Source organism: Etheostoma cragini, chromosome 16 (genome assembly GCF_013103735.1).
Source record: "Etheostoma cragini isolate CJK2018 chromosome 16, CSU_Ecrag_1.0, whole genome shotgun sequence".
NCBI lineage: Eukaryota > Metazoa > Chordata > Actinopteri > Perciformes > Percidae > Etheostoma > Etheostoma cragini.
In genome coordinates this window covers 15270262-15289705 of record NC_048422.1, presented here as the reverse complement: position 1 = coordinate 15289705, position 19444 = coordinate 15270262, and the positions used below count along the sequence as shown (strand labels likewise).

The 19444-nt window shown below is 40.7% G+C and overlaps 3 protein-coding genes and 1 long non-coding RNA gene across 10 annotated transcripts in view; 2 read left to right on the top strand and 2 right to left on the bottom strand.

Moving 5' to 3' along the window:
• The first annotated feature begins 683 nt into the window (after positions 1 to 683).
• On the top strand, positions 684 to 4540 carry rabepk (Rab9 effector protein with kelch motifs). Its single transcript, XM_034895681.1, has 8 exons — positions 684 to 939; positions 1386 to 1440; positions 1530 to 1684; positions 2204 to 2359; positions 2631 to 2795; positions 3716 to 3865; positions 3987 to 4136; positions 4268 to 4540. The coding sequence occupies exons 2-8, from the start codon at positions 1388 to 1390 to the stop codon at positions 4492 to 4494; spliced, it is 1056 nt and encodes a 351-aa protein (XP_034751572.1). The 5' UTR covers positions 684 to 939; positions 1386 to 1387; the 3' UTR covers positions 4495 to 4540.
• Positions 3299 to 19433, bottom strand: LOC117958926. Its single transcript, XR_004659823.1, has 4 exons — positions 19422 to 19433; positions 14529 to 14539; positions 3972 to 3976; positions 3299 to 3442 (listed from the first exon to the last, which is right to left on the bottom strand). It is a non-coding gene; the product is annotated as an uncharacterized LOC117958926 (long non-coding RNA).
• Positions 4761 to 8885, bottom strand: hspa5 (heat shock protein 5). Of its 2 annotated transcripts, none has more exons than XM_034895665.1 (9): positions 8614 to 8885; positions 7942 to 8091; positions 7438 to 7669; positions 7203 to 7340; positions 6997 to 7109; positions 6507 to 6897; positions 6145 to 6382; positions 5882 to 6049; positions 4761 to 5765 (listed from the first exon to the last, which is right to left on the bottom strand). In XM_034895665.1, exons 1-9 carry the CDS (start codon positions 8868 to 8870, stop codon positions 5197 to 5199), a joined length of 2256 nt encoding a protein of 751 aa, XP_034751556.1. In that variant the 5' UTR covers positions 8871 to 8885; the 3' UTR covers positions 4761 to 5196. The 2 variants fall into 2 exon arrangements, with proteins under 2 accessions (XP_034751556.1, XP_034751557.1); XM_034895666.1 differs by having other exon boundaries at positions 7942 to 8079.
• golga2 (golgin A2) overlaps positions 10871 to 19444 on the top strand; it is a 39887-nt gene continuing 31313 nt past the window's right edge. For 3 of the 6 annotated variants that reach the window (XM_034895633.1, XM_034895634.1, XM_034895632.1), the window contains exons 1-13: positions 10871 to 10979; positions 12255 to 12413; positions 13419 to 13487; positions 14208 to 14360; positions 14645 to 14691; positions 15147 to 15210; positions 16049 to 16108; positions 16932 to 17012; positions 17425 to 17463; positions 17570 to 17632; positions 18793 to 18886; positions 19001 to 19107; positions 19282 to 19340. In XM_034895633.1, the coding sequence (XP_034751524.1) occupies positions 10932 to 10979; positions 12255 to 12413; positions 13419 to 13487; positions 14208 to 14360; positions 14645 to 14691; positions 15147 to 15210; positions 16049 to 16108; positions 16932 to 17012; positions 17425 to 17463; positions 17570 to 17632; positions 18793 to 18886; positions 19001 to 19107; positions 19282 to 19340 (1043 nt within the window). In that variant the 5' untranslated portion in view covers positions 10871 to 10931. The remainder of the gene's footprint in view (positions 10980 to 12254; positions 12414 to 13418; positions 13488 to 14207; positions 14361 to 14644; positions 14692 to 15146; positions 15211 to 16048; positions 16109 to 16931; positions 17013 to 17424; positions 17464 to 17569; positions 17633 to 18792; positions 18887 to 19000; positions 19108 to 19281; positions 19341 to 19444) is intronic. The other 3 variants (XM_034895635.1, XM_034895636.1, XM_034895637.1) reach the window with 3 other exon arrangements.

Sequence of the window (19444 nt, the reverse complement as noted above, 5' to 3'; positions counted from 1 at the left end):
TGTATTGCAACTGCTGCGCAACGACTTTAATCGGGATAAATAGCTTGATATGATCTTAACTTAACCTGGTGTGGCTAACATTTCCTTCGTGAAACAAAAACAATACAATTGCTTTACTAAATGCCATGTTGAGTTATATCTGAATGGAATAGTTTGGAAGTAGATTATTTAGGATAGGTTACAACCACACCGTTCAATTTACGGAGAAATGTCACTATATGCTGCCATCTTTGTTTGGCAGAACTAACGTTAATTTAGTAAAATATTTACTGTGCAGCCTGGCCTGGGGATAGGTTATTTTGGTTCCAGACAAGATTTATTGGTATCCTGAAAACATAATTTCTTGTCAGCAGTTCTTTTGGGCTTTTAAAACGTTAACCTGATGTGTAAGTGAAGAAAGGGTAATTAGTTATCTCCGTGACTCAAATTATCAATGGAAACCAATGACTATGTCTGATACAAACAAGTGTGGCGCTCGTAGCCTACCTTTTTACTTGAAGTGGGAAATAGGAGGTTTTAGGTCAAACGGGAACTGAAGACACTTTTTTGAGAGTGTAAACAGGCAAAGACGTCTATGCCAACCTCTGCAAGGACTTCACATTAATGTTATTATTCATGATAAAAATACGAACTTTGTAATAGCTCGTTGCTACCAGCAGTGGGATTGACAGGATAGTGCGCATGCGCTTAAAACAACCATGGCAACTACGTTTGGAACTTGCTATTAACCTTAGAGACAGTTATGGTATTAACCTAACCAACGTTGCAATTTAACATTTACGTATGTTTTATCGTAAAGCCGTCTTATGAATGGGACAGCCTTTACAGTCTCACGTAGCTAGTAATAAGAGTAATAACCAATTTCACTGTATGAATGTTAGAAAGTGGTGCCAAAGGATACCGATAGTTCTCTACTCTTTCCACCCGGAAACAGAACAGGTTAGTGGGGACGATGTTCTTCACATGATCTTTGAGTAAACGTTAGCATGTAACCTAGCTAACGTAGTTAGTGTCTTGATGTTGCTGAGTGTGTTGCCCAACAGTGACATTGTGCTAAATTAAGCTAACGTTAGCTATATATTTCACATATAGTATTACAACTGTTTTTACAAGCCACCCGCCACCAATCGTACTCTTAAGCTTAACTATACTGTAGCTAGCTAGAGTCCACATTAATTAATGACTTCTGTGGATAGAATAACGTTAGCATCATAGAGACTTCGCTAAAGTTATCATAGGTGTAAAATTACAAATAATGTTGTAGGCTAGTGTATCAGCTATTTGTTATCGCACCGGATCACCACTGAAAATGTAACAACTTGATCTCTGACAAGAGAAGTATAAAAAAAACAATAATACTAGGTTTACTCATATATCTTTGACAGCCATGGAGTTTCTCCCAGTTCTTGACCCTCTAGATAAACCCAAAGAAGGAATATGGTAAGTCATTTCAGATTATTTAATTGCACTCGTGATGTACGTTAAAGAGCTAACTTTTTATCTTGCTAAAGTTGTTTTGTTGTCAACAGGTATTCTTTGATACCAAGGGGCGGTGCTCCGGGAGTTAGTGTGGGTCACACCTGCACGTTTATTCCATCTGGAGATGGAGGAAAAGGAAGAATAGTTATTGTTGGGGGAGCCAACCCCAGCGGCAGTTTCTTACATTCGCATATCATAAATCTAGGTAACAAAAAAAGCAAGCAAATGACCGGTCCAGGCAGGGATAGGATATCTGCATTACTGTGTTGTATAAGTTCTAAACCAAAAATCTACAAGAAGTTTGAAGACTTGTTACAAACATAACAAGTAAGACTCGCAACAAATTGGACCTAGGCTAGGTCAGTGTATAATCTAATTGTCATGAAATCACACAACAATCACCACTGAAACATGAAATTTACCAAAGGGGAGGGAGAGATGGGTGTGAAAATGTTTTTTACAGGGCAGAATTAGTTAATAACTGTATATTTTTTAACCATTATGGATAAAGTTCCCATCACCAATGATAACGATAACATAAGCTAAAGTTAATAACGGCATCACTTGTTACAGCATCATATTGGTAAAAACACATTCATCATTTGTTATGTCAGCTATATGAAATGTGATGTAATGTCAGTGGCATGGTTATTAGCGCATTCCCTTCACATTCCTATCATAGGGCTTTTTTTTAGGGCATTTTTGTCTTTTTTGACTCCACCAGATAATCATGAATGGGACATCCCAGACTGGGAGGGTATGGAGTCACGGTATGAACACTGCAGCTTTGTGCCAGAGAGCGGCCCTCAGAGCCTGTGGGTGTTTGGGGGTGCACAGCAGAGCGGCAATCGCAATTGCATCCAAAATATACAGCTAACAGGTACATTTAGATTCACCTAGTAATGTGTAATCTTCATTAGTAGCATAGCACTCTGGTGATTTTGCAGACTAAGACGGCTTCACTCAAAGACGAGTTGCAGAACTACTGTATACAATCATCTGCTGCATTGTTTGGTTGTAGTCTCTCCCTTTCACATTACCTGGTTTTTCCACGTTGTTATTACCAATGTTGCTGTGACAGACAGATTGATTAGATAGTATGTGATGATTTCTGAAGACTGAGTGTGATCTGCTCTTACCTTTGTGCCCAGAGAGTGGGCCACGCTGGAAAAATGTAGTGGTAAATGGTAAACCCCCCGTTCCCAGGACATACCACACCAACTCAGCCTGCATAGGGGACAGACTATATGTCTGTTCTGGAGGGGAAGCAGGAGCTGCACCTGTCTCAGACCCCAAACTTCATGTCTTTGATTCAGGTTTGTGATTAATTAACCACATGCTAAACATTTGTATCTCCAGCATGCGTTAAATCTTTCTACAAGTTATCTTAAATCACCACGAACACAAACATATTTTGCCCTACAGCTTTTAAGGCTGCCCTCTTAGTTTTGTTGCACCTGGTATGGCATGCCAACTTGCAAGTTTAGTAAATACATTTTAGCGCACCTTCCGTAAATCTCTGCATAACTGCTTTCAACTTCAACCTGAGCAGAGTTCTGATTAAGAAGAAGAATTGAAAACACTTGTGTAGGTGTAAGAGGCTTTTAATATTTTTGTCCTACTGAAAGCATCCAGTTTGTAATTGTGATTATATTTGGGGGAAATATCAGAGATTATTAGATATTTGTGATTGCAAACATGGCAATAAGAGCAGTTTGAAAAGGTGCCATCATTTTTCTTACACTCTAAAAAAGTTGTGGACAAGAGAAATTAGAAATTATACAAGGCATTTTGACAGTAGATATTTCCCTTCACATACATTCATTTTGTGACTGATCTCATCTCTTTAGGAACAGCACAAGTGTAACTGATAACATTAATAATGCCTGCAGTTCATTTAGGTGTGCCATTACCAGGGTCCTGTTTTTGTGGATGCTGACTGGGACACTTAGTCACACCTGTGCTTTTCCTACGATGACAATTAAAACTGAATCCTTACCCAATGAACAGATCCATAGATTAGAGCCCTGTGGACAGAAAGTAGTTAATGTAAGCTTTACTGATGCTACCTGACTCCATATTATATACACAGATGTACTGTATTTGTTATAGTTTCACTGTGTCCAAGTCATTTAATAGCATTGGACATAAATTAATACATAATCCACCAATTGAAGGTGTAACTATCTTATTCTGCCCCAAGTATGTGATGGATTTTATCTTTTGGTATTCCCAGTGTCTTCTACCTGGTCTCAACCAGAAACAAAAGGCAGAAACCTGCCAGCCAGGCATGGCCACGTTGTTGTGGCAGTAGGTTCAAAGATCTACATTCATGGAGGCATGGCTGGAGACAAATTCCACAATGATATGTACTCTCTTGACACAAGTAAGCCTGAACTTTCATTAACCATAAATGTATCTATTTCCCAGCTTATGTTAGATTTTCATACAGAATAAAAATGTAGAGCCTCGGAACATTAAGAAAATAAGACAATGTCTGTTTAAAGGGAACATGCAGTGGGAAAAAGTGCAGGCCAAAGGAGACATCCCACCAGGAGTAGCAGCCCACTCAGCTGTGGTGCTGGGAAAGAACATCTACATTTTTGGGGGGATGACTGCAGATGGAGCTGCCAACTCAATGTACAGATTTAACACAGGTATATTGTTTTTCAGAAACTCTTAAAATATGATTTGGAATTCTTAAGCACTGTTTATGACTACATATAATTCTTCCTGGAAACCTTAATTTGAGCTTGTCCATACTTATTATAAAATCTTCTGTTTCCAGACAAAAGTAGATGGGTTCTCCTGAAGTTTGAAGGGGATTTGCCACCCAACCGCTTAGACCACTCCATGTGTTTATTGCCCTGGAAGGTTTGTGGTGAGGGGAATGGAGATAAGGAAGAATCCAACAACCCAGCAGCATCAGAGACAATAAACCTGGCTTTTGCATTTGGAGGAATGGACACCCAAGGTGTCATTCATAATGACTGTATTGTGACTGTGGTGACATGATGCTGTAATATTCATTTAGCCAAGTTGTAATAAAATGTGAAGTACTCAATAAATATTTTATTGAAACCTGTCAATTTGTTTAAGTTCGTACCGTCAGCAGTGAAATGAACGTTGTTTAGTAAATTTACTGGAGTTCTGAAAACATGAATCTGGGCGCGGACATATTATATGAGCCATTGTTCAATATTTCTAAGGGTTTGACATAGTATTCAGTGACAAACATTTGGTGGACTATGCCAAATTTTGAAGAGACCAATCGAGAAACATTTTGTATCAAACATTTATTTCAATGTCTTTCCAGAAGTACAATGACCAGATTCAATAAATAACTTTTAGCAGTGCCTGTGAACACAACGAGCTCTTGATTACACAGACTTAATGGACCCACAAACAAAAACCTGCCCAGCCCATCCCCCCACTATGTCCCTCCCTGCTAAAGAACCCAATCAGGACTGCCTGAGAACAGCAGCAGAAAGCCTCATATCTGGGCTGACGAATATCTCCACCTTCCAGCGAAGAGAACACCTCACAAACTGAAACTTATTTTAAAGTCTTTCAGAAGATTCAGTATGGTTGCTTGTTATCGCCACCCCTTCCCAACCATTCCTCTCACTATTTGAGTCCCTTCAGTCCAATATATACATCTAGGAGGCACCTACCAGAGAGGCAAGGGGTGACAGAAGAGTTGACTTTAAAACATGCCTACAACTCATCCTTCCCCTCTTGCTCACCGTCAGCGCCCTCAGGTGGGGGTCCGCCCGCACTACCATAAAGCTTGCTGATAATTGGTTGAACCACCTCCTCTAGCTCCTTCTTCTTCGCCTGGAAGTCTTCCAGCTCGGCTTCCTGGTGTGACTCCATCCACTCAATCTTCTCCTCCACTGCCTTCTCAATGGTTTCCTTATCATCATCTGACAGCTTGCCGCCTAGCTTCTCCTTGTCGCCGATCTGGTTCTTCAGGGAGTAGGCATAGCTCTCCAGCTCGTTGCGGGCGTCGATCCTCTCCTTTAGCTTCTTGTCCTCATCAGCAAAGCGCTCTGCGTCGTTCACCATGCGCTCGATGTCCTCAGGTGTCAGCCGGTTCTGATCGTTTGTGATTGTGATCTTATTCTTGTTGCCTGTGCCCTTGTCCTCAGCAGTGACACGCAGAATACCGTTAACATCAATCTCAAAGGTGACCTCAATCTGTGGTACACCACGAGGAGCAGGGGGGATGCCAGTCAGGTCGAATGTGCCCAGCAGATGGTTGTCCTTTGTCAGTGGACGCTCACCTATAGAGAGAGAACTAGTTATGACTGTGCACTATTCCATACAAGGCAAATGCTAATGATTAATGTTTATAACCAGATTCCCAATCCATATCTGGCAAGTTTAGTCCAACTCTTACCTTCATAAACCTTAATGGTGACAGTGGGCTGGTTATCAGAAGCTGTAGAAAAGATCTGGGATTTCTTTGTTGGCACCACAGTGTTCCTGGGGATTAGCTTGGTCATTACCCCTCCAACAGTCTCAATACCAAGGGTCAGGGGGCACACATCCAACAGAACCAGATCACCTACAAGAGAGAAAAGTGTTTGGTTAACAACAAGCTCAAATTTACAGGCTCAGTCGGTCAAATAGGTACTACAGAGTATACGGAGGATGACTTACCAGTGTCCTCCTCTCCAGAAAGCACTCCAGCCTGCACAGCAGCTCCGTATGCCACAGCCTCGTCAGGGTTGATGCCCCTAGAAGGCTCTTTACCATTGAAGAACTCCTTCACCAGCTGCTGGATTTTGGGGATACGGGTGGAGCCTCCGACCAGGACAATCTCATCAATGTCAGACTTCTTCAGGTCAGAGTCTTCCAGCACCTTCTGTACAGGCTTCATGGTGGAACGGAACAGGTCCTGGCAAGGTAAACGATAAGGTTAAAAGGCTAGTCAGACATACTTTTTTTTTTAAACACAATAAGTTTGTGTTGTGCTCGAGTCATTGTTTATACACAAGTAACCGATGGGTTGGCTAACTTACCATGTTGAGCTCTTCAAACTTGGCACGGGTCAGGGTCTCAGAGAAGTCTTCTCCCTCAAAGAAGGACTCGATCTCAATGCGGGCCTGGTGCTGAGCAGACAGCCCCCTCTTTGCTTTCTCAACCTCACGACGCAGCTTCTGCACAGCACGGTTGTCTTTGCGCACATCTTTGCCAGTCTTTTTCTTGTACAGTTTGATGAAGTGCTCCATGACACGCTGGTCAAAGTCTTCACCTCCCAGATGAGTGTCACCGTTGGTGGCCACCACTTCAAACACACCATTGTCAATGGTCAGAAGGGAGACATCGAAGGTGCCACCACCCAGATCGAACACTAGAATGTTCTTCTCGCCATCCTTCTTGTCCAGACCATAAGCAATAGCAGCAGCGGTTCTACAGAATACAATTAAAATGTATTATAGTCAAAGGGAGGGAAATTTACAATTTTGAAATGATAATTGGGGAACAAATCATTTTCATTAAGACACGTACGGCTCATTGATGATTCTCATAACATTTAGACCAGCAATGGTTCCAGCATCCTTAGTGGCCTGGCGCTGGGCATCATTGAAGTAGGCAGGGACAGTGACCACAGCATGTGTGACCTGAGGAAGACATGAGAACATTATATACAATAACACATTGTTTATGTGGGAGTGGTACATCTTTTGATGCATATTATATTCCGTTTTGTGTACCTTTTTGCCCAGATAAGCCTCAGCAGTCTCCTTCATCTTAGTCAGCACCATGGCAGAGATCTCCTCCGGAGCAAATGTCTTCATCGTGCCACCACCAATGTCAACCTGAATATGAGGCTTGGTCTTCTTCTCAGTAACCTGTAGAGGAATACGGATAAATATTCATATGTGTCACTCAATTGTAACTGAAAAACCTATTAACTATAACGTCCCACTGTCAACAGTAGAAACTTACCTTAAAGGGAAAGTACTTAAGATCCTGCTGCACAGAGGAGTCACCCCAAGAGCGCCCAATCAATCTCTTGGCATCAAAAACGGTGTTCTCGGGGTTAGAGGTCAGCTGGTTCTTGGCAGCATCACCAATCAGACGCTCCCCCTCGCTGGTGAAGGCCACATATGATGGGGTGATACGGTTACCCTGGTCATTGGCGATAATCTCCACACGGCCATTCTTGAACACGCCGACACTATAGGAAAAGATTAGAAATGACTTATTAGATCGATATTTATTGATCCCAAAAAATGGGAAATTACAGTGTTACAGCAGCACACAAATTATACATACAATATACATGAAATAATAATAATATAAGAATGTAAGAACAAATATTTAAATATACAAAATGAGAAATTATAATTATAACGTTAACAATTTGAGGTGATCTTTCAAAGTTGCATCAAAGCATTGTTTAAAAACAATGCCAGGTTGTTGTTTGTTTTTTTTTACACATTTTCTTACCACGAGTAGGTGGTCCCCAGGTCGATTCCAACCACGGTCCCCACGCTCTCCCTCTTGTCGTCGTCATCGGCAAACACGGTGCCAGCCACCAGCATTACAACCCACATCAGCTTCATCGTTGCTTGTTTGAACTCAGATCTGCAAATAAATCTGGAGAGAAGGCAATACAATGTTAAAAAAAAAAAAAAAAAAAAGTGGCTTTGCGTCCATGACTTGGGCGCTTGGGTCAGGTCGCTACCAGCTAACTGTGGTACTGGGTGTCATTTACTGATTGGTGGGAAGCGTGGCCTTTAGCAAGAAAACATCGAAAAATGTAGCACGTATAACGTAGAGAGAATATTGGTGAAATGGGAGGAGCACCACTGCCGCTTCCAAATGTTACCACTGACTAGATTTTTTTTCTATCCGCCGGTAACGTTTGCTTGCTAGCTAGCTAAGTAACGACATGCGATGGAAAGTACTATACCATGTTGAGCACTTAAAAGTTTTTTTTACAATCAAAGTGAATGCCCATCTAGTTCAAAAAGTCAATGTAAATGATATCACCATCGTCAAACGTTAGCTTAGCTGGTTTCATCATAATGAAGGGAAAATGAGGTCCAACGTTGTAGAAAATACAAATATTACGTTGTCGCATTCTCACATTTACAACAATGTTTATATATAACTCACCTTAATCGCAGTATTGTGAATACTTCAACGGCCTTGACGTTGCCAAAACTGGAACTACCCTCACAGCAAAGTGTTTCTCTCTTTTTCAGTCGGTATTCTAGCTTCTGTTTAATGATGTTGAATGAACTGTGCTCTCTCCATATATAAGCCGTCACTTCTTCCCCGTCGTGGAGCCCCGCGATTGGCTGAGCAGCTGCTCGTTGGAACGCGCTGATTGGTTTCGTGCAGCACGCTGTCCGCTGCTGATTTGCAGACATTGGGTCGAGGCGACGTCACAACTTTAGCCTACTGTGCCGATGCTCATTGGCTGTCTGTCATGTGCATTTATGAACACAGTTGGAGCGTTGACACGCCACTCCAAGACTAAGGAAGGGTGCATTTTCACATATTATACAGTTGAAGTTATTGCTGCTTTAAAAAAAAAAAGTGACCCCTCATGTATTGGACTGACATTAATTCTCATGTTGCGATTGTTCCAAGATGTGTGACTGTGTGGACACTGTATTGGTATGAGTAGTGATGAATCATTACAATGGTTTGTAAGATGTGTAATATGCAAAGTAAAGGTGGTAACATGAGATGAACTGCATTGTCTGGACGTTACATCAGTGAATGTAGACACTTGTAATCATGAATTAAGACCAGTGTATCTATCCATACACTGTGTGTATGTAGCCTATATACATATAGTGTATGTATGTCCAGTGTATGTATCCAGCTTGAAATGCATCAGCTTGCAATAATTGGCACTACCCAGCCTACTCTACAGTGATCACATACTGGTCATCTTCACAGATGTACATATTCATTTGTACACTGTAGGTCAAACAGGTCATAGCCGGTACAGCCCATTTCTAAATAGGTCAAGATTAGGTAACTATTTGCCAAAGACACACTTAATCCCTTTCAAATGTATGCTTACCCCAGCCAAAGTATGACTGTAAATAGGACATTTAGGGAAGTACTGTAACTATAGAATCATATGTGTGTTGTTGTTAATGTCCACCTGTTGTTTGTATTTTCAACAAAAACACAGCCTTCTTCTGTTGTAGAAGCAGGCCTAGTCATCATTAATACTTGGCATGTCAGGCTAAATGTGAGGAACACAGTGAAAAATATAACAACAAAAGCTGCCAAGGGGAGGGATTAATTCACTTATTTCCAAAACAAATCAACTTGTTTCAAGAATTAAGTAGTATCAGTTATATTATAGCAATGATCTTCTTTATTCGGTACTGACTCAAGATACGCACACTCAACATTCCTGGAAAAAACAATAAAGATTATCTTTAAAACAATGTTTTTTTCTATAAAAGATTAACACCAACATAGTTTTTTTTAAATTTAAACAAGCCCAAATAAGGCATACACTGCATTAGCACATAGAATAATATAATATTTGAAACAGATAAACTAATTATTTTGGTGATGGGAATTTTTTGTTGTTCTAAACCTTTCTTAAGTGGGCTGGTCCACGGAGGTTACTTAAGCTGTTTGATGTGTCTTTTGAGTTCATTTTATCCAGTCTCCTCTAGTCCCTGCATAGTTTGAGTGCTGTTGGTAAAACTGGAAGAAAGTAACTGATGTGTCCTCAGAAGGATTGTTGAGCAGTACAGCCTTTCCTTCTGCAAAGACTCCTCCCTTCTTAAAAGCTGAAAGAATCATGGGGGGAAGACAGTGAGTTTTTGACAGCCTATAGACATGAGTGAGAAGGTGTCCAGCTTACAGCCAAGCTGGTTGTAGGACACTTAAAGTGGTCTCCAGTTATTGATTTGGTTATATTTCAACAAATATATATATATATGCCTAGGTTACTGTGGCTCAACCAAACTATGGCTTCTGACATAGACTACATTTTTAATAACTGAAATTAAGTTTTTCATTTACATGCAAAACAAACCCCTTTTTGTCATGTAAAAGGTATTGTTTAATTATCCTTTTTAGTGCACCTCACAGTAAACAGGTCCTAAATCTGAATATATTTGGGCTAAGAGTAGCAGGAGTAAAGAACATAGGTCCAATGGAGTGTGGAAGTGGACAAGGCTGCTGGTTAATCCGATTCCTGTTGACAGCATGACTGACGAAAAATAGGCTTTAGGTTAACTGGACACTGGAGGAGTTAACCAACTCCAGAAGATGGCAGTGGTGCAACACAATAAAGGATGCAAACTGCCATTAAAATCTAAAGAAGAAGAAAAAGGAGCAGCTTGAGCATAGAGCCTGGGCTCTGGCTGCGACCCCCCCCTACCGGCAGTTATCCCAATACCATCAGACACCAAACTGATGACGTGGTTCGGTCCGTTGACCAGAGCAGCAGTATGGCCGATCAGAGCAGGCAAATAAAACTCGCTGCGGCTAAGAAAAAGGTAAAGTATTTTGCAAGTGACCCAGCTAATTAAAATGGGTAGCGATGATGCTATTTCTCTTCTGCGCATTTGTGTTGACAGTGTTTTCTTACGTTGTGTTATACATTTCTTTACGGAGCATGGGGTGTTGTCATTACACGTCGTCCGACCTCTGCGCTGTCGCTTGTCCCGCGTCTCTTGCTCCTCTTGACGCTTCAATGCGCAGGAAAGATCGGTGCTTCTCCTGGGCCTCTACTGCTAGCATTAACTTTCCCACATTATGCAGACTATTTTAGGTCTCAGAGACGTTTTTAGCATCCTACGCCGTTGAGTTAGCCAGTAATTAACTTGGGTCTTTCATGTGTTTTTCTAGGTAGCGTTAAATGTGGTTATGTGGTTATTAGCAAACCTTAGGTTAACGTTAGCCATCTGGCTAACTAATGAGTAGTTTGCTATGTGTGCCTACGATCGGGCAGCCTTCTGTCTATTCTGCAGGATGGCTCAATTATTTAAAGGAATCGTCAACAAACAGCTATTTTAAAACAAACGTCGAGCTAGCAGTGTAGCACAGTTAGCAGGATAGAATGACGGGAACTGTTTTGACAGCTGACACCCCTCTTCCCTGTCCTGCTGTGTGCTTTGGCTAGCTAGGTGTGTTCGGCTAGTCAGAAATATGGGCTTATCAGCTGTGAAATGTCAGCTTAAGAAAAGGACTCGCCAGAATCCCTTGATGCCCTACAATCCTCGCGGAAGAGTGGCTCTGGTTATAACACTTAGCATTTCGCTGCGATTCAATCCCAGTATTTCAGAATTGGCAGCTCCTTTACATGTAGTTCCCCAATGATTCCCCTTGGTCCCCCACGATAGCTGTCACTAGACAGCATGCCTAAGCACAAGCAGGCAGAGGAAGAGTGTTGTTTCTTTTCTTTTTTTACCTTCGCTTTGGAAAACCACACATAGATGATAATTGTTTGCTGCAAGTTATTAACTTCATCCTGTTCGGTTTATAACAGCAAGTTATTGAACAAGCAAGTCAGAGTCAATAACTTGTTGGCAGTTGCTATGTATTTCCGTATTTTTTAAGTCAATGGGAGCAGTTTATCTCTGCTTCATCTCATCTCCTAATTCAGTAAGCTTGAGGAGACTCTCCAGTGGTTAGATCTTGCTGGTGAGCAATGTCTCTAGATGGTTGAAAGTTGGGGGCAATTGCAGAGTGTCATTTTCTTTATGGCAGTCAAAAATTGCTTGCTGCACTTCTTACACATCTATTGTTTCCTTTTCATTTGTGCTGCTCAGCTGAAGGAGTTTCAGCAGAAGAGCTCCCCTGCTAGCGTGGGAGGAGAAAAGGGTGGAGGAGGAGGAGGAGGAGGCGGAGCAGGGGCAAAGAAGAAGAGGAAGGTGAAGGGACTGAGCCAAAATGATGCACCTTCAACAGACAGAAACTCTCCAGACAATGTAAGTCAGTCGCGGTTTGTCTTTTCCATTTATTTGCCTGATTGTCATTCTGCCTTTGTTGGCCATATAATAGTCTTGCATTGCCAGTCCTATCTCCACAGTGCTGTGGAGTAAGTTCTGGCTACAGCACACATGCATTCTGAGATAGAAGAAAAAAATGCTCCGACTTGTTTACATTTCTTAAACTAATCCCAATTGTCTTGGTCAGCACTAAACTTTGGACACAACAACTAACTTGTAGCTTACCCAGTAAGAGCGTGCTCCCCATTTAGGCTGAGTCCTTTGCAGCGGCATGGGTTTGAATCCGACCTGCAGCTCTCTGCTGCGTGTCATCCCCCATCTCTCTCCCACCTTTCCTGTCTGTCCACTGTCACGATCAAATGAAGGGAATAACCCCACAACAATAATCTTGAAAAATGGCAGCCGAAAACAGTCACATGCCTCTCTATTTTCGCTCATTGACACTTTTAATTTGTGTATTTGCTGCTTGTGTCTACATTATTATTACATATGATTGTCAAGCACTGCTGTTTGTGTCCTCAATTTGCTTATAAGAGCTTTAAAGCAGACCGCACACAAAGGGTGGCATGTGCCGGTTATGCTTGCAAGGAGAAATGTGAGCAGATTTAGTTTTAGTTTATAGAGCTGATTGCTGAAGCAGTTTGGGAAGTGTAGTCAGAGATTATGCCAATCCACAAATGTTTGCTGCCACTGCACACTTATTCTGATCTCAGTGTTGTCTACATTTTATTCTGATATGGTTGTACTGATTTTTTAGTGTTTGAGAAAAAAAGACTCTATTAAAATGCAGGCAGTATTTGCCAACCTCTTGGATGTGCATACTAGTTTTAGTTTTTCCTTATTACACACCCTCATCACTTTTAAACCTCCTCCTTCTGAGATTTCTTGTAGGTGCTTCTCTGGGCCTTTTTGTCACTTTCTAAATCCTTCTCTACCCTTTCACATCTCTTTCATTTTTCCACCCTTGTTTCTTCTTTCCTGTAGTTTGACAGAATTCTGAAAGCACTTAGTCAAAGCAATGGAGTAGTCCTACCTCCTTATAGCAACAGTCAGGTGAGCCTCTGCCTGTCTCTCTTTCTTTTATTTGTTTCTGCCCTGCCTGGTTTTGTCTCTGCATCCCTCTGTTGTAAATAGCTGCTCCTAATGCGGTATTTAATATTGTATCTTACTTCCCCATTTTTATGTCATATTATGTGCACATATTCTTTTTCTCACACAAACTAGAAAGCATTGCATTGCTGCTGCTTTTAAATCCATGTCAAGTGAGAAAAGTGGAGGGTGCACAGTTATTTCTGTGAGTGAATTTCAGTGTTGTTGGTGATCTTCTAGATTTTTCCATCTATTGTAGAAGTTCAGTGTAAATGGGCAATGCACAGTGGTTGGCATGGATACATCTCAGTTGTTGTTGCATGGCTGTGACATCTGGCACTTTACAGGCACTCTTAAAACTAACTGTAAGTTGCTTCAGGGTATTTATAACAGGACAGGTTTATAGCAGCAACGGTGACAAAAAATAGAAACCATCAAAATTAGATTATTTTTACATTAGTATGTCCTCTTGGACTGTTAATATACTGTGGACTATCATGCATTCATCTGGACATATCCATTACATCACGTTGTGTCAACTGAATTAAAACCTTAAAAGGGTCAGTACAGGAATCAAGTTTTTTTTCTGTGGACATAAAAACATATAAAGTGCTTTTTTATCATAACAGCTCTTTTTCTTGGCGTTAAACCACTGTGTGCATTTTTGTGTATGTGTCACCTCAGACCTTTGCTCATGTGGAGGCCATCGGGTCTTCAGTTCCCCAGATGCTGGAGGACCCAACGGGCGAGCTCGGTCACGGCTCCCCTGTGTCTAACCCCGCTAGCGCTAACACTGCTACTAACTCTGAGACTGTCGGTCACAACACTGACCTGCAGGTGTGTCTCTCTTACTCTGTGATTTTCTCTCTCTTTGTCTTTCTGCGTAACTTACGTCATATCTTGTCATTCTTACTCCTTTTAACTCCTTCACATCTAAGATTATATGCTATACAGTATATCTATTGCCATTTGCAGTATTTTTACTGATATGTGTGTGCTGCAAACAACAGAAACTCCTGCTTTGTTTAGTTGTGATTTGCATTACTGTATTTTTCTGTTACTTCTTTCCCTGTTTGTCCGTCTAACCCTCGCACTCTTTTGATCTCACTCTCTTTCTGCAGGACTATCCCAATACCAACGGCAATGAGAGTTTAACAGAAGAAGAGAGGTGGGTTACCTTATTCCTCACTGCCCATGGCACCCTTATATGTTGTTACTGCAACACACACCATACATATGTAGAACAGAGTTTGCATATGAATGGGTACACGGGTATAATGGGTGTCATCATGACAGAAAAGGCTTCTTCAGAATTTGCACATGGCGCAGACATGATATTTGTTAGTTAAACACTCTATATTTAAAATTTGGAGGTATTGATGAATGGCAAGGGCAGGAAACAATCATTGGGAACAGCTTTTTCTATGAAGTCATTCTATCCTCTACACATTTCCTTTTTATGCTGTGCCTTAGAGGCTACTTTAACGTAATACCATTTGTTGTAAATTGAGTATAGTAAGCAATACTACTGTGGCTTAAATATATCCCACTATCCTAGCCGTTACTAATGCATAGTACATGGTTAAAGTCTGCGATTGATTATTTATGTCTGTTATCCTGCAGACCACTCTCTTCCACAGAGAGCCTGCGACAGCTCTCACAGCAACTGAACGGCCTGGTCTCTGAGGTACGATGTCATCCTGTCTCTCTCTCTTTCAAACACACTTCTTTGTCGTACAGTGTTGTGCTTTTAACAATAAAACACCACAACTGAGGTGCACTTTCAGCTAGCTTGTATTGCATCTATTCTTGACAAGAACGCATTGAAAGCATTTTCAAATTTCCAATTGTTCCAAATGACCTCAAGCGCACTGACAGTATCAACTGGTGCAGCACCAGCTTGATGTATTTCCTCTGAACTTGGTTTAGTTTTATCATCAGCCAATTACATAGGCCCAATCCCAAAGTGAGCCCTGAGGACTAAGGACTAAAGACTTCCAAACTTAAATGATCTCAGGTGCTAACTGAGTGATGGTGTAAGGCCACATGGGCTCAGAAAGGTATTAACGGGATTGTGACTGCAATTCACAAGATCACATGTTTCCTTGGCGATGTTTAATAACAAGGATGTAGCTGACACTTGCCAGTTTTGGAATGTTCATTTTAAGTTTATTGCTTTCCATAAGTAAATATAAGAACACTGTTTTTACATTACACTCAAGAAAATATGCCAAGGTGTTGTTGCCCCCCATGGTGGTAAAATTCAGGTGTGACCATTGCTGACATTAGAGATTGCCCATCTGTAATCCATCCATGGGTCATTTTTCATTAACACACATTCATAATTCTTCTCATGAATGTCTACGGAAATAGTGTTGTAGATTTTATTTTTAAAAGTACTGGCAATTTGGGACATTTACTTTCCAGGATGTGAGGCTGCTCATAGGGCCTCTCTTTAAACTTGACACATGATTAATTTTCTGTTTTTTGGAAGTGCACTGATGTGCCTGTCTATGTCATTTCAGTCATCTGCTGCTTATGTGAATGGGGACAGTCCACCTTTAGTTGGTGAGAGAGATATGGAGGTAAGATAGAAATCTAATATTTTCTGTGAACTGAAAACCCAAGTTAGAAGTCAGTCATGGTCAAGTCACAATCTTAATACCATACGATACCATTACAGTAAAGTGGCGGCCACGCAATGTGAGGCGTATTTCTCTGCTGTCCTCTGTAAATTCTTTTAAGCATGAAATTGCATTATCACACAATGCCTGCATGCATGCATGCATAGATAGATAGATAGATAGATAGATAGATAGATAGATAGATAGATAGATAGATCGATAGAAACACAATTATCAACACATATTGTGCCCAGAATTAGTTTTCTCTGGTAGCCCCTTTTTATTTCTTTTATTGGATAATTTACTTGCTAGCCTCTAACGCTGTAAGGGCCACATTGCAAGTGAAGTTATTGCTAAAATTTGAAAAAGGACTGAATGTCTAGTTGGATTGATTGATGGATGAATGGTAGATGAAGAATGATATCATCTGCTATCTATGGCAGGCTAGATGGATGAAAAAGATTAATATCACAAAGAACAAAACAAAACTTCTGCAAATTAAATAGGAATACCGGGAGAAAAGAATTAAAAAGTACAGAAACACTGTTTACCTAACAATTCTCCATTTACAGTTTAGCAACCATGTATTTTACGGTATATTTTAAATATTATCATGGTAATTTGATTCTCGTCTCATTTTGGTACCACTTGTAAAGGTGCTATGGTTTGTCTTCATGTTAATAATTCACATGAGAATGTTTTTCCTCTTTGTTTGACTTTTGCCACTGCACTCTATCCCTCCCCTTTTTTTCTCCCTTCCCGGATGCATGTGTGCATGTGATAGGGTCGGAACCAGGAGCTGGCAGCCGCCCTGGAATCCAGCAACCTAACAAACTCTCAGCTAAATACCAAGCTAGACCAGCTGGTAAGAGTGTGAGTGTGAGTGTATGTGTACCACGTCTGTGCATGTACTGTATGCATTTTGCATGTCATCTTGATTAACCTCACACTAGAAGAAGTCAAGCATGGTTTTCATGTTATTTATTTATTTAACTTTGGTTAACTAAAATAAATTTCTGTAAAGTGTAAAAACTGCATATGGAGCAGCTTGGGCGCACACTTTAGTCAGAGTTGTCATTACCTGATGGTTGATGCCTAAGTGTAGAAGACTAATAGCATAACAGAAAAGGTCCGTGCTTTCCCTGTCCTGTGTGGCTTGCAGATGAGGGCTTTTGTGCCTGATGTTTAGTTGTTTTATCGAGCTAGAATAGCTGCGGGGCTGATGAAAGAAATGTTTGTTTTCCAAACTTAAAATGTACATCCTGTTGGTCTGGCAGGCACAGCAATCTCAGGGACTCTCCGATCAGCTACAAAAGGTAAACAGTCTATTCTCTCTGTCTGGTAATTCCTGTCTTAATTAACTGTTTTACATTGTCACTAGCTTCCTGGTCATTTATGAGCTTTGGTATTTTCTTCCTTCAGGAGCGAAAAGAATTCGAACAGAGATTTTCAAAAGAGCAGGGAGCCATGCGGGAGCAATTACAGGTAAATTCTCTAACCCAAACGCATACACTGAATTAGTCTGATGTGTTTTTAGAATTTCTGGAACTGTGTCATTGCAGAAAGAAAAACTGGTAAAAAGCCTCTATGTTAGTGAGGGCCAAATGAAGCTTTGTGAACCAGTGTCTTTATTTTGTGAGCCCACTAGATGGCGCTCTCTGCTCAACAAAGGGTTCAGAATACAATGATGTTGTAATACCTTAGTCCTTTCTCTTAAAACCAAGAGCACCATTTAGTGGGCTCAGCAAATAAAGACAGTGGTTAACAATTCGTCATTTGACGATGTAATGTATCGGTGTATAATGTCAGAGTCCATGGTGTCATCATGATATCATCATGATCATAATACAAAATGGAAAGAAATGTGATCTGTGAACACACCCTCCCTGTTCCCTATCCTGGCCTCTTTACACTGGCTGTCTGTTAAATTCAGGAAGATCCAGTTTGGGAGAGCTTCTTCTTTTTTGATCCTAGACTGTTGAGAATGTGTTGCCTCATGTTGTAAGAGTGGCTGCTATGGATGCAATATTTTGTTTATATCATGGCGCACTGTGTCCCATCTGTTGCACTACCTGACAAACCTTATGCAGCAAACCACGTGTGTGCATATTTTGACATAGAGAAAAGTGAAGAAATAGACTACAAAACGGAACAATTTAGAGAAGCAAAACAAAATTGTGTCCTGTTCTCTTAATTTATTTTATACCGTCCAACCAATAAAACATGTCCTTCTGTAGATATGGTTGTTATTTATTCATTCATGGTATACCAGTCCAATATGACTGTCAGTTCAAACAAGTACTGTGTTGTAAAAAAAAAAATGGTTTAATTTGTTCTGAATCTATTTCGATGTGTTTTTGTCATTTTATTTATGTTTATCTATATTGCAATATTCATAACCCATATCACAGTTGTGCAACCCTATTGTGAAGCCCTTTGTGACTCTGTCTGTGATAAGTGGTGTACAAATAAACTTTACTAACTTACTCACCCTGACCCTGCGTAGCAAGGCTAAAGCACTGAGCGTGATTTCTCTGTAGAGAGTTTAGTTTATGTGCATTAATCAGGGACTTAATGTAAAATCAGCTGACGTTATCTAGTCTCACAAAAAAGTTGGGTTCTTTGTTTGTCTTTCCTCTCCCAAGGTTCACATCCAGACCATTGGTATACTGGTATCGGAGAAGTCAGAGCTACAAACAGCACTACAATACACACAACATGCTGCACGGCAGAAAGCAGGTGTGCTTTATAATTAGCCTTACATGCACTCGAATGAAACATTTTCATCTTGGCAAGACCTTAGTTAACAGTTTGTTTGTGTGTCTCTCTTTGTGTCTGTGTGTGTGTGTGTAGCTGAGGCAGATGAGTTGAATAACCGTCTGCAGGCAACAAAGCAGAGAGTGTCAGAGCTGGAGAGAACTCTCTCCTCTGTCTCAACACAACAGAAACAGTTTGAAAGGGTAACAAACACTGCAGTAATTTACTCAGAAAAGTGTAATAAGAGTAATATATACAATATATTAAATATGGCAAACATACTTGATTCACATTGAGATGCATACATGTAAAACCCCAGTCACACATTCTATATTTCATGTGTTATTTTTAACAAGTGTTTTCCTTTTTGTCCCCAGCACAACAAAGAGTTTGAAAAGGAGAGAGACAGCCTTAGGCTCGAGGTGTTTAGACTAAAGTAAGTCATCTTACCCTAGCATACACAAGGAGATGCATTTCATAACATTTCTATAGCAGATTTGCTAAGGATTGCTTTTACATTAATGGTATTTAGAGTACATC